General features: G+C 35.7%; 1 protein-coding gene across 4 annotated transcripts in view; it reads left to right on the top strand.

The window, feature by feature from the left end:
* Positions 1-9,942: 9,942 nt before the first annotated feature.
* The window catches only part of LOC145672924 (serine/threonine-protein kinase Nek8-like), a 66,264-nt gene continuing 58,975 nt past the window's right edge, over positions 9,943-17,231 (top strand). For 2 of the 4 annotated variants that reach the window (XM_081742139.1, XM_081742136.1), the window contains exons 1-3: positions 9,943-10,078; positions 13,170-13,260; positions 14,880-15,054. In XM_081742139.1, coding sequence (XP_081598265.1) covers positions 10,032-10,078; positions 13,170-13,260; positions 14,880-15,054 — 313 coding nt within the window. In that variant the 5' untranslated portion in view covers positions 9,943-10,031. The remainder of the gene's footprint in view (positions 10,079-13,169; positions 13,261-14,879; positions 15,055-17,231) is intronic. The other 2 variants (XM_081742137.1, XM_081742140.1) reach the window with 2 other exon arrangements.

The following is a 17,231-nucleotide window of genomic DNA, read 5'->3' as shown; positions in this document are numbered from 1 at the left end:
AGATGGAGACATATGAATGGTATCGTTTGAAAGGTTGTTCTATTCTGAAGAAAATGATGTACATACTATGCTTCTAGGATAAATAGGAATGTCTCAGGAAACTGTTACCTGACATCCTGTTTTATACGGAAATCTGGGGTATTTGGGGAATATTGTTTTTCGCGGGCTTACTTTTGCACCTACAAGATTAAAATTTTGCACTCCTCTGTATTTTTCAGATTTGTTTCAGATCACTGCCTTAAAACAGGGGGAGGGGTTCACAGAGGTAAAAATTTAAAAAAAAAAGGATATTTCTAAGAGAAAATTCATTTTTTCATGATTTACCCGCCCCAGATACATGATGGAGACATATGAAGGTCACCGTTTGAAAATTTGTTTTATTCTGAAGAGAATAATGCACAAATCATGATCCTAGGATAAATAGGGATGTCTGAGGAAATTTTTATATTACATCTGGGTCATCTGGGGCATTGTGGGAATGTTCTTAGCTCATTGTTATTGTTTCCTCACCCTTACTACTCAAGATAGAAGCTTGAAATTTCGTACACACATTTAGTACACCCCTTAGTATTTCCCAGTTGATTTTGAGATCTGTTCATTAACACAGGGGAGTCGAGAGAGGATTAAAATTAAAAAAAAAAATCCGATTACTCTCAAAATTTCCCGCTTCAGGGACATGATAGGGAAATGTGAATATTACCGCTTGAAAAACTGTTCTATTCTAAAGAGAGTGATGTATGTACCATGATCCTAGGATAAATAGGGATGATGCTGTAGCTGCTTGACTGGAAGTCTATAATTTACCTTTAAAAAGAGCCATAATTTAAAAGGGTTAAAAAACATTGTTTGGGATTGATATAGATTAACGATTGGGGATAATTCAAAATTCAATCCTAATACTTCCACTTAAATGGCGTAATTAGTATTTAATGCTAATTCCTAATGCTTTTTCTTCAGTTCGCGACTTGTATTATACGAGGAGAAAGATTTGATTTAAATCAAAAAAATCGATTTAAATAAAAAAAAATCAACAAAAATGATTTTTTTAAAAAATCATGATTTTTCCCCACCCTGCTAAGAAATAACATAAAAATAATCTATTTCTCTATCTGGGGATTGATTTACCTAGCCTTAACTAGAAACAAGTCTAACTGACTCAAAATAGTTCTTATTTCCAGTCATACACTCAGAAATAACTTATTTCAACAGATATACTGTCATAGAGAATACTGCTCCAACTTGAGACTATATATCTGATATATAACAGAGAATCCATCTTTCTCGAAGCAAAACCTTTAAGTCAGGGTTACTACACTTGAGACAATCAATGATGCCAAACACGCGCCTGAATTACGATCCATAGATTTTTCTAAATTATCCCAGATTCTTTACTTATCTTTCCACACTAATTTTAAAGACCAGCCACCACTTACTTTCATTAAGAGGAGCTAACTGTATTCATGTACTTGTATTAAAGAACTAACATGACTCTTACACAAACGATAAAAATGAATTAGTAAATGGCATGTCATATGTATACATTCAATTTTAGTTTAAAGATATTTGAATGTGGCTTAAATGTATATTTGTAAGTTTTTAGTTTATATCCGTCTCAAACACCCAGTTTATGATGGATTTACTGCATAAAGTAGGATCCCAAAAAAGGTCATTGGAATTTGTACCATCCTTCAGTCGAACCAGGAACTGAAACATAAAGAGTGACATTTTCTTTTTAAAGATACTTTATTAAGTTGAGTATTGTGAAAATTTATGTTAGTACCTAGGTAGAACTACTAACATTATACAAGCGCAATTCCACAACTTTATGTACACAGTACCAAATATTGAACCCTCTTGTGTCCATATTGTTAGCGTACCGTCTTTGTTGCGGGAGACCCAGGTTTGATTTCCGATGGGAACTCCTGTGGTTCTGATCCCACGTTAATTTGTAAGTTCACGTCTCATATAGCCTCGATGCTAAACCGTATACTAAACTCTAATCGAATACTAAATACAAGTATTTAAAGAAAAATGATGACACACAAAGATGACGTAAATTTGGCTATCAAATCCATCTTGTGTTTTCAGTTATTTTCCAGTAGTATTTTTTTTCTAGACATCCTTTCAGAAGACAGTGATGCAAATTTCGTAACTGCGAATTCCTGTCCGAAGTCATGAAATTTTCCGATTAGACGCAAAATTTCCCACTCAATAAGATAGATACCGTAAATTTACAATATCTAGCAATAAATAAGTTTGAAAAATATCGCTTTAGAGGTGCTATGACGTACAGTTGAATTCATTCTCGGTGTATGAAATGCATTATATATAATTATGCATGATAAGATCACAAGCAAAATTTAAAAATATTAGGTGCACTTTCTTTTAACAAACATTATATTTTCTTTTATGGTGTGGAAGGGGATATTAAGTTCGGCAAGAAGAAAAAATATTGGCCTTAACACGATTCTTGTGTTACTGTGCACCGCATGTTTCTTGCCACAGAAAAGATGCAGTACATTTTGCAATTCCTTTACAGTAGCTTGATGTTTCAAGTCTTTTGTGTGTTTCTGAAGTTCACTTTTACCACAAAAGAGCTCAATGTTAACAGGTCTTACATAGATTTGGTTCGATTCTCAACACGGACTGCAACTACGCGTTAAATTGTAGATCCGAAAGCCACTCTTTGCTAAACCTTGCTTATTACTGCTCATCTTAATAATATATATAAGTTCACCGAGAAGCAAATGTTGCATTTCTCCCTTTCATCCTAGCACGAAACAAAACTAAACACAGCTGTGACACGAAGGAGCTATTTCGAAAAAAAAAATAGCTATACTTATGTGGAAAACAACTTCATAGAGATGTGCACCAAATGATATGAAGTATTGTTACCACGCGGTACCACACGGAAAACTTGGTCTATTACAGGCCTGTCCATGAATTGGCTCCCGGAGCCGAAGCGTGAGCGAGCACGAGCGAGACAAGAACAGGTGAGCACTAGCTTCGCCCCTTCCACTGCATCCGATAAGTGTTGCCAACCATACATGATGGCAAAAAACCTACGGCCAAGCCTGGTCAGAAATTTGCACGATGTTGAAGCATTGAGCAGACGCAAGCGTGAAATGAGCAAGTGTGCTCTCCCCCTCCCCATTTCAAAAGTAGTGACGCGAAAACACTGCAGGAAATAAAATTGGTACGTTTTTTGGTCGAGGAAGACGCATGATAGAGGTTACAGTTAGCGTTGAAGTAACTAACAAATGAACAAGAAAGAAAGAAAAAAAGAAACTAATATTAAACATGTCAGCTTACAGATGTAAAAACGACTGCAAAAATCGGAAACGAATTGTTTCAGACCTTTTTAGCTTGCTTACACAATTCGTGACGTTGTATTACATTAGCACTCGGTCTGTAACTTGTCATTCGCTTCACGTTTGCTAAGTTGTAAACGCCTTTTGTTGCTAGATTGATAGCAGAACGACGGGAGGTTGAAAATAATAATAATAATAATAATAATAATAATAATAATAATAATAATAATAATAATAATAATAATAATAATAATAATAATAATAATGGTATTATTATCATTATTATTAGTAGTAGTATTAGTATTATTCGGACCAAAGAGGGATGAAAATGTGGATTGGAGGAAATTCATAACGAGGAATTGCATAGTTTATACCGCTCACCTAACATTGTTAGGGTCATTAAGTGTAGAAGGCTCAGGTGGGCAGGCCATGTAGCCAGAATGGAAGAAATTAGAAACGCTTTCATAATTTTAACTGAAAACCCAATTGGAAGAAGACCACTAGGAAGACCTAGGCGTAGATGGGAAGACAATATTAAGATGGATCTTCCAGAAATAAGAGTACAGAGTAGAAACTGGATCCAGTTGGCTAAGGACAGAAATTAGTGGAAATATTTTGTAAACGCGGCATTGAACCTTTGGGTTCCATAGGCCATAGAGTTAGTTATTATTATCTAAAAGAAATGTTCAAATGTTGTTAAGAGAGAATTACACAGAAGAACTGAGTTCCGACCAAACACTAATTTGCCGGAAGGAAATTCCAGTGCAGTAACCCACGTTTCATGTTCAAGACATTGGGAATAATTGTTCGTATCATTCAGTTGGAACGATTCTTTCCGAGTTTACGCTGTTACAGTAGGCCTACAACATTGTGACTTTCAAAATCATTTAGTAACTATCGAAGAAAGACAAGCGTGTAGCTTCAGTCGTTGATATGATTTAACATTCTTTTTCACTTTTAACAAGCCACCGGCAAGCAACCAGCCAAAGACAATATATTTTTCCTTATTAAAAAGACACTCCTTGTTAAAAAAAAAAAAAAAAAAAAAACACTAATGGTAGTCACTAATGGTCACTCTTAAAAATGGAAAATCTCTTTGGCTCTCTTAATATTTTGTTTGATTCTTTGCGATCAATTTAACTTTAAAAGTGGAGTAAGAAATACTATTCTTCCTATTGATAGTGTAATAGTGGCTTCTAATCTCCACAACCAGCCCCTTTCTATGCCTATTCGTACACACATACATGCATAAGCTAATTTTCTGGAGATAATACTTGGATAATTACAAACAAGTGCTACAGTATTTTTTTTTTTTTTTTCGTATCAACAGATTATCTCTTTTCCTAAAAAGCGAAACAACATAATATAACAAACCCACACTCGGATTAAGAATTTGATAATATATATATTGAAAACTGGTTTTCCATTGGGCAAACTAGCAAATTTTTATAAATGTAAGCGATGGTTTGGTTCCACCACATCCTTCTTTAACAAAAGAAAAGAAAAAAGAAGAAAAGGAGCGTACATAGTTTATCATTTGATTGCTGTTACAAGTTTGTGTTGTCTATAGTTAACGGTTACCACATTGTAAAAAACACTATACACTAAATGGCAATCAATTACCATACATACTTTTTTTTTTTTATTTTGTAAGCTAGTGATTACCGTCAAGGTTGACAACACTTCCGCTCCTCTAAGGGCGAAACCCGAAGATTCACGAAGCACGAACAACGATATTTGCACGTAGAATGCTCGTGAGCGCTCACGAGGAGAGTTTCCACTATCTGCTCGCCGTGGCCAGGGCTGGTCTATTATAATATTTGCCTCCCTCTGTTCGCTCTTTCGTATCATGTGTATCGGATGGTTTTGATATTTCTTCTGATCATTAAAACATAACGATGATGCCTGTGTGCGGGGAAAATACCCAAAAGCACCAGATAACTGTTTTTCCATTTGTTTTGGAAACAACAAACCCATTTCACATGTGCGAAAGAAAATGAGCAGAGCGAGATCAGGTGTTTAGTCACGGTCAGTTCGCAGCAGGAGTCCATGGTTAAACATTTGGCTCGCTATCATTTCATATCGATATGAAAACATACTCGCAAAACCTTACAAACACAAAAGACTGCACTTCAAAGAAATTTTTAAGACAGATAATTCAATTTTCCCTTAGCATCTTTCTTCAGCAAAAGAGTCGGTTCAAGTATTCGAATAAGGGAAGGGGAGAAAGGGTGAATTTATATTTTATAGGGAAGTAACATTGTAAGTAACATAAACAATACATACCGCTTCCGACACTCTACTGAAGCATTTCTTTCAGCGGCATATCACTAGATCTATCCTGACCCTCATCCCACCTCAAGTTGTAAAGTAAAAAGGGACAGAAATATCCAAGATAACTGCGCACTTGAGTTTCAGTTCACAATAATAAAACTAGTGGGCAAGTAAGCTAAAGAAAACGGTGATGTTGAGAATGAATGAAATGGTGGAATGAAGTAAGTGGAAGGGAACTAAAGAACCTCAAGAAAGTCCACACACACGGTGTTTCTATGCCACAAAGCCCACTTGGTACCAGCTGGGATCGAATCAGAGTCTTCACACACCAAGGGTGAAAGCTGTGCCACTGAGTCACAGCGGCCTCGGGCCTTGGTCGAGTCGCTTTTACCTTTATAGTTTCTTAGTATTTAAAGTAATGAATGTTACGATTATGAAATAGATTTTCCTTAATGAGCTGCATAAAAACAAAAGCCTTTGAAATGCATTAAACAATTAGCGCGATTTGATTGTGAACTTAATAGTTTCTGTAAATTTAAAACTGATTATAAAATGAACCCGTAATTGTATTAGGTGAATATAAAATACACTCCCAACACCAAACAAAACTATTTGGAACTGTCATGAAAAGAAAGAAAGAAAAAGCAAATAGCGTTGCAAAAAGATTAGTAAGTAAGTGAAATACATTTCGGACGTGAATTTCGGAAAAACAAATTACTAAACCCATTTCTCCTTCAGCTGTGCGCAGAATCAATGTCTAGCTTTAAGTCAATAACAAAAGAAAGCTAAATAAATTCATATTAAAAGTTATATCAGTGTGTAAATACAGAGACGCACCAAAGCTCGAAAACTTAATACACTATTACTCCTATGTATCAAGCAATCGTTCAGCTGTCATTTGAGAGGATGGAAATCCCAGGCTCCTGAACAACTATGTTACTAGAGTAAAGTAAGGAGTGTATTTATCTTACAGTGAACTGCTTTGATGCCAAGTGCCTAACTCCAAAATTGAAATTTTCCAGGAGTGAAAGTTGAAGTTCAATACCTCATGGACAATCCAAGTTTCTTTTATGTTATTATTATTATTATTATTATTATTATTATTATTATTATTATTATTATTATTATTATTATTATTATTATTATTATGCGTTATATAATTTCCTAAAGTAATAAATGCTGCAATTGGTTTCAAGGCTGTTTCTGAGTGAATACTTTCTTCAAAATAACATTAAAAATTATAGAAAGATTTTCGAGACATTCGAGTCCAGTCGAGATTTTCACGAGCAGTCTCGACTCGAAAAATCGAGTCGAGAAATACGTTTGTCTCGACTCGTCTCGAATTTTACAACGTGTGTCTCGACTCGAGCGCATCCCTAACGAAGAAAACGTCCGGCTCCCAAAGTTACTGATCTTATATACTCTTATTACCGTTCACTTAATGCTTAAGAAATACCCTATAAATGGATTTAAAAAGTAACCTTTCCTTACAAGTATGAATAATTTCAATTTACTTTGCATATTTTTTTTTCATTTTTGCAGGATAAAAACAATTTGTAACATATAATTTTATATAAATATTTGGGGAGGGGCAAGCCAAGGTTTTGGGAGGCCCGTGCCCCCGTACCCCCCTTAGCTACGTCCCTGCTTGTAAGAAAATGTAAGTATGAACGTTCAGATTGTGACATCTGTTTAGAGGATTAATGGTAGATTATTGTAATAATAATAATAATAATAATAATAATAATAATAATAATAATAATAATAATAATAATAATAATAATAATAATAATAATAATATAGCCCTATATATTTTTGATGTGATGAATGACGAGAAAACTTGGATGATGAGTAGTATAGATTTGGATGGCAAGTAGAGTGGGCTAATGGTGAAATAAAAGTAATACCGTACTTCAGTATTTATGTGACAAGTTCTGAAAATTAATTTAGTATGTTTCAAAAATGGTCAGGTATTTTAAAAAGTTCCAAGATTTCTGGTATATCAGGATGCCTGACATTCCTCATCTAAAAGAAATTTAGTTCTGCCTTCGACTTTTAAGATAAGCAAAATAACGTAATTGAATTTTATATTTTTGATTGTCATTTGCTTATAAAATAAATTATGTAAAACCATTTCTTACAATTAGTGTATTTGCACTATGCTCAGGTTTTCTCCAAGTAAGATTTACTTTTAATCTAGTAAATGTAAGGGGAATTATGTTCAGTCAAGAGGGATTATGTCCGCTGAAGGGGGATTATTTCCAGGAGGGATTATGACCGGGGGAGATTATGTCCAGGGGGATTTTGTCCTAGATTCCTCTGGATCAGCTACGCTGGACGGATTAAGACCATGCTTACGTACTTTAACAATCAAGAAGAATGTAGAAAAGCAAAAGGCAGAAAGAGGAACGAATTAATTATACCAATTGTAATCATGTTTGTTGCTCTTGTTTCAATTTTTGAAGTATTAAGTATACAGTTATAAATTGTTTTATTAACAAACATTATAAATGTAGGTTGTCTTTTTCGTACATATGCAAGCTGTGTAAGCTGCTAGGAGCGGACTCTAGAATTTCAGGCCAAAATACCTCAGCACAGTGACCTACGCTATGTTGCCAGATCTCTCATGGATACCAATCAACTTTGTATTAAATAACTAAAACTTCTATTCCGTCCTTCGTTATTTATATGCAGGAATAAGTACCCACAATTAAAAAAGAAAATCTTCCAACATGTGACTTTATGGCTACCCCGTGTAGCTTAAATTAATTTTAGTACTATACTTTAGTACTAGTACTATTAATTTTAGATTTCTGCAATATTAAAAAAAAAGAACTAAAACAATGGTGGCGAAGCTGATAAACACCCGAAAGTAAAATGTCAAAACCAGGAAAATTCCTGAACCATGTTCGTCTAATCTAGGCTTGCCATTCATCCCGGAAAACCCGAGACCATCACGGATTCGACATCTGTGTCCCAGTGTCCCGAAAATATTTCTCGGGACACTTAAATGAGTAACTTTACTTCGGGCAAGGCAGTGATTTCCTGATTTACAAAGTATTTGCGAGCGAGCGTTAGCGAGTAAAGGCGGGTTGAGACTCGCAGGGGACGTTTTCTGTCTTTATTACAGCTCAGACGTGGAAACTGGAACTGAGACTGCGGGAAATGGTTCAAATGAATCGTTTCCTCTCACTGTCTTGTCTAAAATAAAGACTTGCCCTTAAATACTGGGGGTGGCCGCAAGGGCGGCAATCCTGGGGGGCGAGGGGACCCGGCCCCCTCCCAAAGCTCATGTGGACCCCTATTGTATTTGTGAATATACAATATTTGGCATAATTTGAGTGCAATTGTCTTAAAATCTTCATATATATACCTTCTGTATCTGAGTGGACCCCCCCCAAATTTACGAAGAAATCGGCGTCTTTGGATGGCTGAAACCAGTTCCTGATGGGAATATTAGATTTTGCTTCTTTTACAGGACTTGATACCGTATATACTTATTCTCTTCAACTTCTGCAATTCAAAAGTTGAAAAAAAAATTGAATACATAAAACATGGATTTAATTAAGTGCACTTTGACATTGAATGATTCATTCGTTTCATTGGGCCAGGGTCAAAAGGTTTTACTGCTCAATTTTAGTGTTATCTTTAGTACTCTTGTTTCAAACTGCATCTTGCTTCTGAAATATTTTAATCAATAATCCCTGATTGACATTTTTGGTAATTTTCCACTGATCATTGGAAAAGAAAAATATATTCTTTAATAATAAAACTGAACAGACAAAAATGGGAAAATGTTGAAGTATTTTTTAATAAAAAATAGAAGCTTATGAGGTGGGAAATACGAATTTTTAAAATTATTTGCGGCAGTTTTCTTTTTCCTTCTTTTTACGCAACAATGGTTATGCGTTTCCGTCGCCCCTTCTGAGCTACCATTTGAGTGAGCCTTCAATGAGCTAAAACAGACTCTAAAAGCCACGAAACATAACAGATCCTGAGATTTTTTTAAAAGCAATTTTGCTTACCAGGGGGGAGGCATAAATCATCTGCTTATGCTTGTTTAACTAGGGAGCAGAAGGCCCTACTGAAATGATTAAAAATGTGATTACGTAATACTTGAACAACTCTACCTATGGAAGAAAGTAAATTAGTATATAACAAGGCTTTTCATTTTAAGCATCTTCCGTAATTTAGTAGCGTCCCAGATTTTCATTTTCATTCTTGAAATATGGCAACCCTAGTCTAGCCATCTATATTGGTTTTGCCTTTCTGTATTGCAAAGTGTATTGTGCGCAGCCTTGATGCTTTCTGTTTTAATTTCATTGAAAATTCTCTAGCCTGCAACACTGATTTGAACAGAAGAAAGAATCCGAGGTGGGCGTGTCTTCGCGTATAAAGTATGTTGAACTTCTTGGCTACCAAGTTTGAAATGAAAATAAAATTACAATGGACAGGTACAAGAAAATTCGTGTAATTGGACGTGGAGCTTTTGGGTATGTTTTCTTAGGATTAAACACATGATAATATGTGAGCATACTGTTACAAAGAAAGCAAATGAAAATTGAGAGTTTCATTTACAAACAGCGGTTGGCAACAAACGAATTAACTTGTATATATATATATGAAGAGAAAGCCTCGTTGCTAATCAGACTGTCAATATGTCCATTCAGGGAAAATCTACAAAGAAAGAGTATGAAAGCTTACGCAACTGTATATTGATAAGTAATGAGATACATGGGGATTTATTAGCGTCAATAGGACACAATAGCGGGCCGCGGTGGCTCAGTGACACAGCGCTCACCTGTGGTGCCTGGGGTTCTTGGTTCGATCCCAACTCGTCTAAGTGAACTTTGAGGTTGACAAACACCGTGTGCGTTGGTTTTTCGCGGTTTCCCTTTTCCTCCCACATTCTTCATTTCACATCCCCGTTCTCTTTAGCATAGCCGGCATAAGCGAGAGACGTAAAACTTAAAGATTTCATTTCATTGATAAAAGAAAAACAAAGTGTAGGCGTCTTATTTCCTGGGATATTCCAATTCAGAGTGATTAAAAAACACACATTCCAACGCCTTATCTGTCTCGTGCACGCACTTTTCCGAGTGGATTAAGAAGGACTTCAAATAAATTTGTCCCTGACCCACTGGTAGGAGTGGGATCCTTTACGAGCAGAGGCAGGCGATTAGCGCAAAAATTTAGGTTTGCAAGTTTTTACTAAAAAGTGATTTCGTTCAATGAATCGATTCGTAACGAACAGTTTGTTAAAAATAATCAGGAACAATTTCCTCACGAATTAAATCTGCATTAGTGCTGTATAGCCGGACCACTTTAAAAACTCAAAAAAGCACCAAAATGTACTGCGTTTGGTTATATGTTCTTGGATTACATTAAGTTACATTACATGACGTTACTTTACGTTAGTGGCATAAAAACAACAGTGCAAAAATAAATTAAGTGTGGTAGGTGGCCACTATAAGACACGAATGCTATTTAACCGAGTCAGGGTAGGAGTGCAGCAGGAGGCCCGAGCGGAGCAAGCGCGTCAGCGACGGTGGGTATGCGCGTAAGAGAGGGTAATGACAACATGTGGGTTTTGGCGATTATAAAATTTTCAATAGCACTTGTCATGGTTTCATTCGTGCAACGCTTCACTTGTTAACATAGAATACAGCTCGTGTACACATTCCCGTTCAGTTAGAAGTCATTTACCTTCAAAAGGCATGCAAACTTTTCCAATTTCAGGAAGAAAATCGTGTGTACAACAATTTCCTCGGGTTTCTTTTCCTTAAATAAATACTACGCTAAATAGCCCTCGAAATGCTCTTTCTCCGCCGCAACGCCATGCCTTTCGTGCTACTATATCATAAGAAATGTACCTCTCCGCAAAATAGTCCTTCCGCCTCCACATATAGTGCCGCTTACAGCATCAAAAACAACTTTCTTCACTTTTACTATTTCACTTACCTCACTTTCCCTCATTCCTCCTCACAAAATTAAATAAATTCTTCAATTAAATATATAGCTTTTTTCTTTTCTTTTTTTTTTTTTTTTAAAAAAAAACAAGTTTTATTTTATAGATATGTTCTAAGTAAACTAATTCTCTCCTTTTCTTTCTTCTTTTCATAACTATTCGCTACAAATATATAATTAATGCTCTTCTGATATTACTACCATTACTACTTATTATAAGGAGCTAGTTTGTTTACCAGCGGGGGCTGAGGTAAAGGGGGAAGAATTTCAACAATTTTTCTTCCTGACTTTTGCAATACTCTCTTTCCTCCTTCTATATGTCAGCATTGCCAGAGTTAAAAATTTGTCATATGAATGTCATTCTGAAGAGTTAGTGTGAGTTGGTTATTTGCTGTGTGCTGTTGTGGTTGCGGTTTTGTTGCTTATTATTCATTTGACAATGGCTTCACAGCGTAAGAGAGGGCAAACTATACACAGCGAAGCTAGAGAAGTAATAAGGAAGGCCATAGTGCAGTGCGACGAAGAAGCGAGGGAGAAAAAAACTAAAACATTTGTTATCACAGCCTAATTTGCGTGTGTCCACGTATACAGGGATCTTCGATAGGGATTGCATAATTACATAAACTCTTTGAATTAAGTGAGTATTAGCTGACTTTTTTGACAACGCACTGGCAACCCTGCCCAGGACCGTCGAGTGACCGTTTCTTGGCGACGGGGTGGGGAACCTGCCAATCAACTCTGAATTCCTCAGCCTCGCATTAAAGCTAGCTCCCTATAATACTTTCTGTTACTTGCATTAAAACGCAACCAGAGAATTCATGAGAATTCCAGAGCCATTTCTGAAATATAATGAAGCCTGCCTCCCTTCCCCCCTCCCAAAAAAAAAAAAAGAAAAAAATCGGAGATCTTGTATACGAATTTGCCCAAAGATGAAACCTAGGTAAATCGCTTCCTCGTATCCTAAAGTTGATTTCTACCAAATTTCATGAAGATCATTAGAGCCAGTTTCAAGAAAGATAATAATAATAATAATAATAATAAAAAGCAAGAAAGAATTTAAGAAATTAGTATTTATATAGTAGACACACATTACGTCAGTAGGTTGAAAGTACTCCTCAACAAATATTTTATACATCGAAACGCCCAAGACCCGATAAATATTTAAAGGAGTATTGATAAACGCAACTCCTTAGAAAGTAATAAAGAAATTTCTTGATGAAAATACTGGAGATATAACTACTCTTCTAGAGAACGAATTATGTGTGAGTCTCACTTGCGCACTACTACTTCAGTTCTTGAAGACCATTTAACACACCATCTATGTGAAAATTAAAGGAAAAATCAGGGATTCTGTGTAATTGGCAGTGTAACAAACAGTTTTATACTCTAGAAATCAATGTTACTATATTTTTACGCTAACAAATTTTCACAAAGTAATTCGGTCGTGTGTGAGCGATTTACTTGTTTAAAACGGCCACAAAATTAATGGCTGAAACTGTTCAGAAAACTTCTTAAAAACGTAATAAACAAGGTCGGTCTACAATATCACATTTTAAATAGATTTATAGATATTTATTATTTTTCTGTCTCGTAATTATTTCAATTTTGTGCTTACAGTGTGGTGCATGTCTGCCAGCGCTTAACAGATGCAAAATTAGTTATTGTTAAGGAAATTCCCGTACAGTGTATGACGAAAGATGAGCGTCAAGTAAGTATAAATAATAATAGTACTAGTATCAGGACTTTGCAATTTAACAGATAATATATAAGATCTTAATTTCAGGCTTCCCACCGACCTGGAAAAGTTAGGGAATATCATGAAAAGCTTTAAAAAGCCTGGAAAAGTCATTGCATTTTAAGTATAGATTTCTATTTCTCAGATTCTATATCTGGCTATTTGGTAGGGAATAATTTTATGGAATGAAAACTTTGTTTTGCAAAACTTCTTTACGTATAGACCCACTATAAGTGTATATATATCTCGGGTGTTCTAAAAATGGCGCCCACGAACCACAGAGCACTATTCTACAGGTCAAAATAAACCAGAAAATATATATATTTGTATACCTTTCGAGTCCTTGTCTGGAGACGCAAATTGCACTACGTGGCAACATCGTAGATCCACATTGATTACATGTACCAACCCGTCAAATAATTACATCGATTCTTGCCAGATGACAGTTAAATTGAGTTGAGTTTGAGTTTAACGTCTCTTTCAGCAGCGAGGCTATATGAGACGGAACCTACTGATTAACGTGAAATCCGAACCACATGGACTCACACCGGGAATCAAATCCAGTTCTCCCACGCCAAAAGCGCGTGCGCTAATCGCTTAACCAAGAAGGAGCTTCAGATGACAGTTAAAGTCGATAGACGTTGACACTAGCACCACTTATTTCCTTAACAATCGATGTAACTGTTTGATGGGTTTGTAGAGGAATGTTAATGATTCCAAGTTAATATACGATGTTGCCACATACTGAAATTTTGATTCCCTTAATAGCGGCTGAAGGAAGCTCCAGAGAGGATTCCATCATACAACATTTTCGCTTTGTTTTGACCTGTAGAATAGTCCGTGGGCGCTATTTTTAGAACACACGATATATATATATATATGTACTTCAATAAAATAATTTCAGTGTGCAGTGACACCTTTCTCGATGATCGAAAAGTTGCTAAACTGAAAACATATCTGATCTTCCTGCAGGGACATCAGTAGATTTCATGAGTCCCAAAACAATTTTTTTCGCACACCACAATCAGAGCGGCGGGAATTTCAAACTTGAACAGAAAGAAATCACAATTGAATGTAAACAACTTTTTTAATAAGTTTCATTTTTCACGGGCATTTTCGACCCTCCTCTTCCTCCCTGTATTGACGGCTCTGCTTAGTATGAAACCTTTGTGAAAGAAAAGTATACTCTTCTCAAATTTTTGTATTTAAATTCTCTGAAACATGAATTTAAGTTATCTACAAATTCGTAGGAAAGCTAACAAATTAAAATCATTGTTAAGTGTATAAACTGTAAATCGTATTTTTTCTAAGAAGCCGAGCTCTCTACAGTTTTGAGAAGTTAGATTGTTTACTTCTCTCACAGAGAGGTCCTGCAGAAAGGCAGGAACCGTCATATGTATTTTCAGAGGTCATTGATAAAGTTGTGAGTACACACTGAAACTGTTTAATTGAAGTGCAGCTGCTTCGTGAATCAAGGTAAAGCTGTTCATATATGAGTTAGTCTGATGTTGTTCGTTCACAGTCACCAACTTCGTTATACCTTTTCCCACTTATGTCAGTATATTTAACGTTCTCTTATATTTGTTCCATAGGCAACTGTGAACGAAATTAAAGTATTGTCAATGTTACGTCATGGAAATGTCATAGAATACTATGAAAACTTCGTCGAAGATAAAGCTATGATGATAGTTATGGAATATGCGCCTGGAGGAACATTGAAAGACTTTTTGGAACGCCGAGGAACGTGGCTACTTGATGAAGAGGTAAGTCAGAAAATACGAAATATTAATATTGTACTTACCACAGGATGCGTGGAAATATTGAGGTATCGAACGGTTTCGTTAGGACCTGGTATCTTCTTCAGCTGTTAAATTAAAACCTTAATTGTTAATTCACCTCACATCACATCTTTAAAGTCTTGAAACTTTACCGGTGTCGTTCATAAGAGTAAGTTGGTGCCACGTTTTCCAACGAAAAATCTTCAAGTAGAATATGCACACTTTTCCATTGTGGTTCTTTCCCGTTCCTTATTGTCTTTCATTAAGTTCTTTTATTATCACAGTTACAATCTATTTACCACAGTAGTTACATTAATCCAGTCTACATTAATCAATCCCTGCTCCAGCGATGAAAGTATTGTTTGCTAAAGCCAAAACAGCTTCAGCATGAAAAATAGTATAATACCTATGGGTTGATTATAAAGGGAAAGGGAAAATTAGGAAGGGTGACCGAAGTTCCGTTCATGTACTTTCTTATGATAAAGATCTAGTTAAACTATAAACTTGGTTTATGATACTAATGATGGCAGAACAACCAAATATTTTACACACCAAAATCCTCTGTAGGTGTGAATTCAATGATATACAGGGTGGCCCAAAAGTAGGTATACAGTCCTGTACTGACCGGCTCATGGTATTTTATATAATTTACTTATCGTTATCCGTACAGGTAGTGACTTAGTTTCGTTATTATTTGTACTTATTCTCTTTTCACTCATACTTCAAACTTGTAGCAGAACAAATTATCTTAATAAACTAAAATGTCAAACTTGTTCAATGCAGGACTGTTATACCTACTTTTGGGCCACTTGTACAAAGAGTGAAAAAGTGAATGACTGGACTGGCACTATATAATCCGGGGGTCTTCGGCATGCCGTGCCGATGCATTAACCGATACCCAGTCCACTTCCCAGAATTCGAACCTACAGAGGATTTTATGTGTAAAAGATCCAGTTGTTTCGTCCTTTCATTAACTTATAATGATAATACAACCGTCAAAGGTATTCTGAATATGGGCACTAGATTGTCCAATCACAACTAGGTTGTGGTACAAGCCATATGGTCTAAGTAAAAAGCACCAACATCAAGAGTGAGAGAGTGTATGGCTGTTGTGGGATGCGGACTGGGTAAAAAAGTAGTTAACGTATCGGCACGGCATCCATAAGACCCTGAGTTCGAGTCTCGCTCCAGTCATCCACTTTTTCACACTTTGTATATCAGTAGTTTATGATACTTTGATTATGAGCTCATATACCGTTAAATTATCATTTTACCTTTATTATATGGTATACGGATGTACTGTTTGTTGTGATGGTTTGTTAATATTCTCTATTATTTGTGTATGATATGGAGTATGGAAATAGACTGTCACTGTATTATCAAAATGTTAGGGGTCTCGGAACAAAAGCACACCTCTTCGTGAAGATCTATGTAATAGCTATGATGTTATAGCCTTTACTGAAACATTCTTGAATAATGATATTAAGACTTCCAAATTATTAACGTGTTCAAGGATGACAGACTGTCACGTAAATGTAGAGGTGGTGGTGTATTGGTGGCGGTCAATAAGATGTACACATCTGTACGTGAAATAACATAGAGAGTGCACAACTGTGAATCGCTCACAATATCCATACATGGTGAAACTAAAAGCTATTTATATGTGTCGTTTACGTAACACCACCGTCTCTAATAAATTATATCATGACTATTTTAATTATTTAGAACAGCAGATTAATTTAATTGATTCTAATTTTCTTATAGTTGGAGATTTCAAAATCAAAGAAATTAGTAGTGCAAAACATGATCTCTTAGTAGATTTAGAATTTGCTAAAGGCTTCAACAGTTTGTCATCTTTTAACATGAGCTCCTATAATAATATACCTAATTATAATTTAAGAACCTTAGACTTTGTGGTAGACAAACACCGTGTGCGCGGGTTTCCTCGGAACCTTAGATTTGTTTCTAGCTAACGTTTCAATGGAATTCGAGGAAGATGAGTCTTCCTTAGTACCCGATGGCGCGAATCATCCTAATATATTCATTTCGATATTGTCATATAATAAAATGCCTTTAAGTAAAATAATACAAAGGAAATACTACAATTATAGGAAAGCGGACTTTTAAAAACTATACAATATTGTACAATACGTGATTATAACTGCG

Source organism: Thermobia domestica, chromosome 16, assembly GCF_964235325.1.
Source record: "Thermobia domestica chromosome 16, izTheDome1.hap1.1, whole genome shotgun sequence".
NCBI classification, from domain to species: domain Eukaryota; kingdom Metazoa; phylum Arthropoda; class Insecta; order Zygentoma; family Lepismatidae; genus Thermobia; species Thermobia domestica.
This window is presented reverse-complemented; position numbering and strand designations above follow the sequence as displayed.